Source organism: Phaseolus vulgaris, chromosome 4 (genome assembly GCF_000499845.2).
Source record: "Phaseolus vulgaris cultivar G19833 chromosome 4, P. vulgaris v2.0, whole genome shotgun sequence".
Lineage (NCBI taxonomy): Eukaryota > Viridiplantae > Streptophyta > Magnoliopsida > Fabales > Fabaceae > Phaseolus > Phaseolus vulgaris.
In genome coordinates this window covers 40,056,713-40,065,323 of record NC_023756.2, presented here as the reverse complement: position 1 = coordinate 40,065,323, position 8,611 = coordinate 40,056,713, and the positions used below count along the sequence as shown (strand labels likewise).

The 8,611-nt window shown below is 31.5% G+C and overlaps 1 protein-coding gene across 1 annotated transcript; it reads right to left on the bottom strand.

Moving 5' to 3' along the window:
- Positions 1-5,081: 5,081 nt before the first annotated feature.
- LOC137837639 (transcription factor LAF1-like) lies at positions 5,082-7,902 on the bottom strand. The gene is made up of 3 exons (XM_068646708.1): positions 7,609-7,902; positions 6,947-7,076; positions 5,082-5,933 (listed from the first exon to the last, which is right to left on the bottom strand). The coding sequence occupies exons 1-3, from the start codon at positions 7,742-7,744 to the stop codon at positions 5,330-5,332; spliced, it is 870 nt and encodes a 289-aa protein (XP_068502809.1). The 5' UTR covers positions 7,745-7,902; the 3' UTR covers positions 5,082-5,329.
- Positions 7,903-8,611: the final 709 nt, after the last annotated feature.

Below are 8,611 nucleotides of genomic sequence, written 5' to 3'. Positions count from 1 at the left end.
AAATAGCGCAAAGTTCTTTTTACAATCAACAAATGTAATTCAATTGGATTTTCCTTGTACTTGCTAATCAAACTCACAAAATACATGATGTGTGACCTAGTTACAGTACGATACATCAAGTTGCTAACAATTTATTTAAAATATATGCTATCAACCTTCTTTTCATTGCATCTTTGTGTAGCTTTGTGCCACATTCAACTTCAACAAATACATGATTGCAATCTTTCATTTGAAACCCGTTCAAAATTTCTCCTACATATTTCTTTTGCGATAGAAAATATCTCATATTCTTGTTAAATCACTTCTATATACAAAATATAATGCATCAAACCCATATCAAACACTTCAAATTCATTCATCATCGACTTCTTGAATTCACTAATCATAGCAGTACAATTTCCAATCAATATAATATCGTCAACATATAAGCAAACTCTAAGTTCTTTTTCCTTTGTCTCCCACCTTAACAAACAATTTATGCTCGTAAGGACATTTCACAAATCCAATATTTAGAAAATAAGTCTCAATGTGATTCTAACAAGCCCTCGTGGCTTACTTTAGCCCATAAAGAGCTTTCTTTGATATATAAACCTTATTTTCATGTCAAATTTTAACATATCTAAGGAGTTGATTAATAAATACCTATTCTTTTAGATATGCATGCAGGAATGTTGATTTGGCCTTTAACTAGAAGATTGTGCAGGAATTTTGTGTTGCTAATGTAACCACCAAAGAGATTGAGTCATGTATTTCAATGGGAGAAAAAACTTCCGTATAATCAAATTTGTATCGCTTATTTCCTCTTCATTAACTCCCTTTACCATAAAATTCTCCATCCATGCAAGTCTCCTCCTATTTTGTTGAAGACACTCATTTGTTGGTTCAGTTGATTGTTGCTCACTTTGAAGTTTCCTTGTTAGTTGTTGTCCCCCTTCATCAAAATTATTATCACCATCAAGATCAACCTGTAAGTGTTGTTCAACTTTTTCTACATTCCAAATAATTGATCATCATTAAACACCACATCATGACTAATAACAATTTTTTTTGGTGATATTATTGTACAATTTACACAATTGGTCACTAACACCAAGAAAAATATATTTTTCTCCTTTGTCGTCAAGTTTATTTCTCTTCTCATTTGGAATATGGGCATAGGCAATACTTCCAAAAATTCTAAAATAATCTACGGTTGGTCTCCTTCCATTCCAAGACTCCTCAGGTGTAATCTTTTAAACAAAACAAGTTGGACTTCTGTTTAAAATATGAACATTGCAATTTACAGCTTCTAGCCAAAATTTCTTTGGAACTTGTCCTTGTCCTAGCAAACTTTTCACCATGTTGAGAATTGTTCTATTTTTCCTCTCTGATACATCATTTTTGTTATGGTGTATAAGTAGTCGTAAGTTCTTTTCCAGTGCCATGTTCTTTACAAAAAAACATCAAACTTATTCAAGAAATATTCTCAACCATGATCTGTTCGGAGAGTTTTAATGGCCTTTCCTAATTCTTCTTTAACTCTTGCTTTGAAAATTTTAAATGCATAAAAGACGTATGACTTTTCCTGTAAAAAAATATACCCTTATTTTCCTAGAAAAAGCATCAGTAAAAGTAATTAAATACTTATTACCTTCATCGGATAAAGTTTTATTAGGCCACATAAGTCCGAATGCACCGACTCCAAAATATTCTTTGCTCTCCATGATTTTTTTGCTAGGAAATTGAGATCAATGTTGTTTATTAACAACACATTCTTCAAAAACTTGATAAGGAACAAAAATTTGTGGAAGATCTATTACCATTTCTTTATATTTGAAGAACTTTAATCCTTTAAAAATCAAATGCCCATAACAATAATGACAAAGCCAAAAAGGATCTTTACCTTTGACTATTGAATGCTTTCAATCTTTAGAAGGAAAAATTGGTTTGAACTCATTTTTACAACAACAATAATACCTCGAATAGGATCATAAATTTCACAAGAACATTTGCTAATGATGATAATGTAGCCCTTTTCTTGTAATTGTTCAACACTTCACAAATTATTTTCTTGTAATTGTCCAACACTTAACAAATTATTTTTCAAATAAAAAACATGTAACTCATTAGAAATTGTTTCAACAAAATAACTCTTAATTTTTATTTTAATATCACATTTTTCCATCATTTTCACCATAGAGTAATCCTCAAAACTCATAGTAGATTGAAAATCTTCATTTAGAAATGAAAAAGAAGATTTATTCCAACTCATATAGTTGTTGCAACTTGTATCCACTTACCATAAATCTGATTCAACTTTTTTAATGTGTTGGATAACCATTAGCAATGTCTCCTCTTCTACTTTCATCTTTGCTAGATTTGACTTCTTTGTTTTTTCCTTGTCACAAAGAAACCTAATATAACATTTAGAAACATATGACCTTTAAAACTAAGTTGGATCAACACAACTTAGTTTGGCAAGACCCCAAATCGATGTAGGCATGATGTCTTGGCCCAACACTAACATAACTAGACTTGGCCAAAAATTGACTCGGTCTATCTTGATCCCACCTAGGCTTGGCTAGGTTGAACTTGACTCGATATGGGCCTAACCCAAGTAGACTAAACATGGTCTCACCTTAATCAAACTTGAATTGGGCCTAGTCTAACTTGGCTTGACATGGGTCCAGATCGATTTATCTCTACCTGAACCTAAGCCAACTTGGCTCAATCTGGGCCTAGGGTTGATTCGGCTGAACCTTGACCCAAGCTAAGTACAGTTGACCTGGGTAGAAGCCGACTCAACATGACCTAGTTTGGGTCGACTCATATCGACCTATGTCCAGGCTAACTTGGCTTGACTTAGGCTAGTGCTAACACCACTTTAATTGATAAAATAGTTGTAATTCAACCTTTAAATTAGGAAGTTGAATCTTTTTACATATTTTTGGATAATGAGATGAATAAGAATGATTTATTCCCTATTTTTTTGTTATTTTCAAGAATTTAAAGAGATTAAGCTAAATGATATATTATGAATAAATATGTCACTTAGCCTAAGCCCAATTAGGTTAAATAGAAGGTGTGAGGCATAACCCTAGACATTATTGAGATTATTGGGAGGAACCAAAGGAAGGACGCCCTAAAGGAGGCAGTCATCAAAGAGAAACACTTTGGATCTTCTTTTCTTGTTGTCCATGCTTGTAATAGTCACCAGGAGTGGCTAATTCTTTTCTTTGGAATTGTGAATAATCTTTCAAACTCTTATGTATTGAGGTGATATTTATCTATAATATTTCAATTCTTGATTGATGATTGGTATTATCATTTTATTCTCAAAGCTTGAATTATTCATGATTTTGATCATTAGATTTGACTGGAAAGCATTTTGAAGCATCTAACCTAAATGATAATGCTCAACATATTTAAATGCTAGGAATAATTTGAAATGTTAATTGTTTTATAACATCTGTTCGTAATGATAAGGAGTTTTTATAAATATGCGAGGAATCGATATTTAGGAAATTCTCTTAATAATTTTGTATGTGAGGAATCGATATGTATTATTTTTATATGTGTATCAATATCAACCAAGACTGAATATTCTAATATTTTGAAAAATACATAAGAGTGAGAAGGAAGAACCCTCAATCTCAATTTTCCCAATTGACTCATACACATCTTTTACTTTGCTTTTTTTAATTTCTTACAAATTAACCATACAAACAACCTTTTCCAACAAACTTTTACATATTGTCTTATATTTAGTGAATATTATACTTGAGAATTCAATTGTTCCTTGTGGGTTAGATATCCGTCCTTAGGGACAAATTTATTACTTCTGACACGGTACACTTGCCGTAAAATAGTCATCACCGACTTGACTCGACTTAATCCCTACCCGATTTAGCTTGACTTGGTCTAGGCTAACTCATCTTGATTTGGATTCGGCTTAACCTGACTTGATTGGGCTAGGCTTGATTTTGTCTTGATCGAACTGAGATCGACCTATGCCTATCCCAACTTGGTTGAACGTATGTCAAACCCGACTAGGATGAACATGGACCTATCCTGACTCTACTGAATGTGGGCTTGCCCCAACTTGGCTAAATTTGGACTCAGGTCAACTCGACTCGATTTTGGTCTGAGTTGATTCAGCTTGACTTGGCTAGGGCCAACTCAACTCAACTTGAGTACGGGTTAACTTGGCTTGACTCTGACCTAGCCGATTCGGCCCGACCTTACATGAGTCTAACCCGATATCACCTTAGTTAGGTTTAGCCTGAGCTAACATTTCATAATTTGAAATGATCTAGACTTAATTGTTGATTTTTAAAATTCAAAAAATTATTCCATTTATATCCAATTAAATGGATTTGACTTATAATCCAAAAATTTGGATTTGAATTTCATGTAAATGGATTTAAATAGACTTAAAGCAATATAAATTTGGATAATTATAGATTGATTGGATATGAGAATTTGAATTTTTTTCTTACCCTTAATTAATGAGAAACTATTTCCTTCTGCTAGTTGGTGTTCGTTATGTTTCTTTGCTAAGTAGAAGAAGATTGGTCATGTTTAATTTTTAAACATTAGTCAACTGATGACTAGGGTAAAGTATAATTCTATGCTACTCTTGTTTTTAGTTTAGTACACCTAAAACCAAACTTCAATCAACTAACTGTAAATTTGACATTATTCTGCTATGAAAGTTCCACTTTCATGCTATTAACAAGGCTATGATATTGACAGACATGTGTCTGCAATAACTTGAAATTTATGATTAATTTGTTTCCTGTGTTTTTCTTACTTTTTCATTCTTTTTCCTAAATCATTTACAACGGTTACTTAGGTCAATGATTGAATCATCTGGCTCTGTGTCATGTCATGACAAATTGTGAAGGAATAAACTAAACGAGAGACATGCTACTATTTTGCTATGTGTTCTGTTTCTCAAAATAAGTGGTGATCAAGAAGAATGTGTCGATTGTGTGTAGTTCTGAACTCCTGCTTCCTTGCAGGCAAAGAAAAATGAGTTTCCTGATGAGAATTCTCATATAGCATATAAATCAGTGTAACAGTTCCAGGGAAAAAGAACATTGAAGACCACAAGATTTTGACTCATTGATTTGAAGCAAATGTACATGAGTATGCTTAAACAGCACCGCAAAAGTCACAATGAAATACACTTTTTTCTTATCTTACTGAATTTATTTGTGTTGGGTAGGAGCACAATACAAACAATTAGAAGTATAAATTTACATTGATCAATTTTGTCTTCTTTTATGTATGTTTAATTACAAATTACTTTTCCTTTTTGAGCAGCTTGTAAACTCCTTCCTGGTACTTACATAGCATGATTGGTTAGGCTGAAATTGCTACATAAATCATTCCCAGGAATACAATGAAGGAAATCATCTCCATCCACTTGATTTGATGTCTTCAGCTGTGAATTGTACACATCAGTGGTTGAACTCTGAATGAGACTATTATGATACTCTTCACCAAAGTTCCCTTCTAATAAATGCATAATAGCTTCTTGGAAAGATGAATTTTGATCAAATACATTTCCCAATACCAAAGAGTCATCAGAATTCACTGAGCCTGCACCATTTACTTGATCCTCTAAAAGCCACTCAGAAAATAAGAGTTTTGGTAGGGAACTCTGACAAGCCTCCTGGGAAAAGTCATAGCTGTGTGAGAAAAAGTTATCAGAGTGTGTTGCTGTTTTTTCCATGTTTTGTAGCAATGCATAACTTGGATCTTGAATTGCAAGTTTCTGTGGAGAGAGTGAATTGTCCACTGAGTCTGAACTTGAACTAGCATGCTGAATTTGTTTATCAGATTCTGTTTCCTTAGCTTTCATCACTTTCTTCTTCAAATATGAATGCCAGTAGTTCTTTATCTCATTGTCAGTCCTTCCTGGCAAATGTTGTGCTATCTGAGACCATCTGACCAAGACAATTTAACTTGTTTTCAGCAATTTTTATCAATAAAATAAAAATATTTTAGGAAAGAAATAGGAAAATGCAAAGAGTGATTAATCTATAAGGCTTTGTTTTCAAGAGTGAAAGCAAATAAATAAAGATGTCAAACATGGTTCATGAAGAGATGTCTCCTCACTATTTTATTCCTCCTCACTCGAATTAGAAAAAACAGTGTTGACTTTGTTTTATAAAATTGGGAAATGAAGTTGTGATACATAAATTAAAGTTATAAAGTTTATAGTAGGAAAAAATGAAAAAGAAAAGTTATTTTTTTTTAAATTGAGCTTATTTATAAATTCAAATTTGAATTTTTAAGATCACAGTGTCCTTTAAACTATATTAAAAGTAGATATATATCTTTATTCATACCCTTCACAATTATAAAGAATAATTCCATATCAAAACAAACATGAGGAAAGAATACACAAGCATATTTGCGTGTAAAAATTTAATAAACTCTTAATAATGTATGATGAGAAGACTAAAAAATTCATATTGGGAAAATTAAATTTAAATTAATTGAAGAGAAAAAAACTAGAAATTTTGTCTTTCTATGTACAAATTCTCTTCTCTCCCTCTTTTAAAAATGGAACTTGCTAGCCATGCCAGTTCATGGTTTGACCATCCAATCATATTTTTTTCCTTTTGGTAGCATTTTAAGTAGGACCCCAATTGCTTCTACAAAATAAAAAATTTAAATTTGACCCAATTGCTTCTGCAAAACTAAAATAAAAAATAAATATAAATAGCTAGCTGGCTCATCCAATTACATTCTTTAACTTGATGCCTCCAAAAAAGTTAGAAGAAAAACAAATGTTTTCCTTGACTTGTCAATTTGCACTAATTATTAGGTAGCTAAGTTAGTGTCGTTATACTGACTAAAATATTACAAAATTTACTTATTTTACTAAGTAAATTTGAAATAAGTATAATTTGAAATAAGTATAATTTTAAAAAAAAATGTTCATCTTGCTTACTTGTTGCCTAACATGTGGTGAAGGGTTCTGATTGTATCTTCTTCATGTTTGCTGAAATCCCCTCTCTTCAGTCCAGGCCTCAGGTAGTTAATCCACCTTAGTCGGCAACTTTTTCCATTTCTTTGTAAACCTAGAAATTTAAGTGTAGTTGGTAACTCAACATCAAATAAAATAAATACAATTTTCACCCTTTATATATATTGCAAAAATAAAGCATATATTAAAAGTTTTATGTTAAGAATCAAAACCCTTTTTGTATCTTCTGCACTTTAACTTTGATTTTAAGTAATGTGTAATGTTGACTCAAAATGGTTTTCTAATTATAAAACATAGAAGTTTGCAAATCAGAAGCATGAAAAAGAACTTTTAACCACATTTCAACTATTCTAAATTGAATATAATTGGACAAAGTTCTCAGAACTGCTTCTGCTAAAGAATGTCTGAATGAACTCTTAACTGTTGATTCATTTCACTAGACTTGTTAAATTTATTACTGTCACACACAATGAAGCATGTCAACATTTCAACTTGGTTATCTAAGTCAAACAAGTTCAAGTAAGAGAAACCAATGAATGCTCCTTAATTTGAAAGGTACAGTAGAAATTCATGGATATGCTACTGATATGAGGGATAAAGGATCATAGGGAATAAAAAGGTCTCACCTGCCTTAATGGGGACAGAGCTCCAGCATCCATGGCCATGCTTAAGGATATGGCTTCTGAGCTTATTATCTTCTTCAGGTGACCATAACCCTTTTCTGTATTTTGGTTTTGCCTTTTCTAGTGGCTGGTTTTCCATTTTGCCTTTTTCTTCTCAGAATTTGAGTTCAATGGTAAGATTGGTTTCCTTAGAGTAGGTATGAACTAAAGAGAGAAGAAACAAGCATAGAGAAGGGAGAGAATGTTTGGCATTGAAATAGTGCAAAAGCAGACTGATATATAATGGAATAGATTGGTGTGATTGTGCAGTATATATTCATAATTTTATGGCAAAAATAAAGAGTTGAAACTTTGAATCATAATAAACAAATAAATATATGTAAACCAAGCATATGAAAACCCTTCAAAATGATAACTTAAAAAAATATATTCTATTGCATGAAACCATTTCTATTTCTACTTCAATGGAAGTACCAAGTTGGAAATTGTTGGCTTAGTTTTCTACCATAGGCATCACTGTTTTGTCTATTTTCTTGGCCTCAATCATTCACCAAAATAAGTATACACTACAGTTCAAAACCCCAAATGCAACATGATTATTTTATTGTGAATGACCCTTTTTAAACATTTTTATTTGCATACTTTTAAAAAAAATCATTGTTCCAGTCATTTAATTAAACCTTCACCTGGTATTTTAATATCTATTTTTTTCTTACCTAATTAAGCAAAAGCCCTTGTTAAAGATAGAGAAGAATCTTCAAACTTCATCTACAACTTAAATTTATCTAGTTGATGCAAATTTTGTCTCCTTTAAACCTCAACAATTTCGAAGCTTAATTAACACATTCTCTATGATTGCAGCAGCAATTAGCATAATATTGTATAATAGAAAAATAGTTGTATAGATTTGTTTAAATAAACTTTTCTATAAACACTTATAATTAACAAAGAAAATAATTTGTATATATAAAAAAAATTAAGGAAATTAATATTTAATTTTTTTCTA

Bases quoted from the DNA above. Each gene is read 5' to 3' on its own strand.
- LOC137837639 (XM_068646708.1), bottom strand. From the start codon at position 7,744: ATGGAAAACCAGCCACTAGAAAAGGCAAAACCAAAATACAGAAAAGGG. The intron at 7,077-7,608 runs GTGAGACCTTTT...TTAAATTTCTAG, and splicing joins CTCTGTCCCCATTAAGGCAG to GTTTACAAAGAAATGGAAAA. The intron at 5,934-6,946 runs GTAAGCAAGATG...TGTCTTGGTCAG, and splicing joins CACCACATGTTAGGCAACAA to ATGGTCTCAGATAGCACAAC.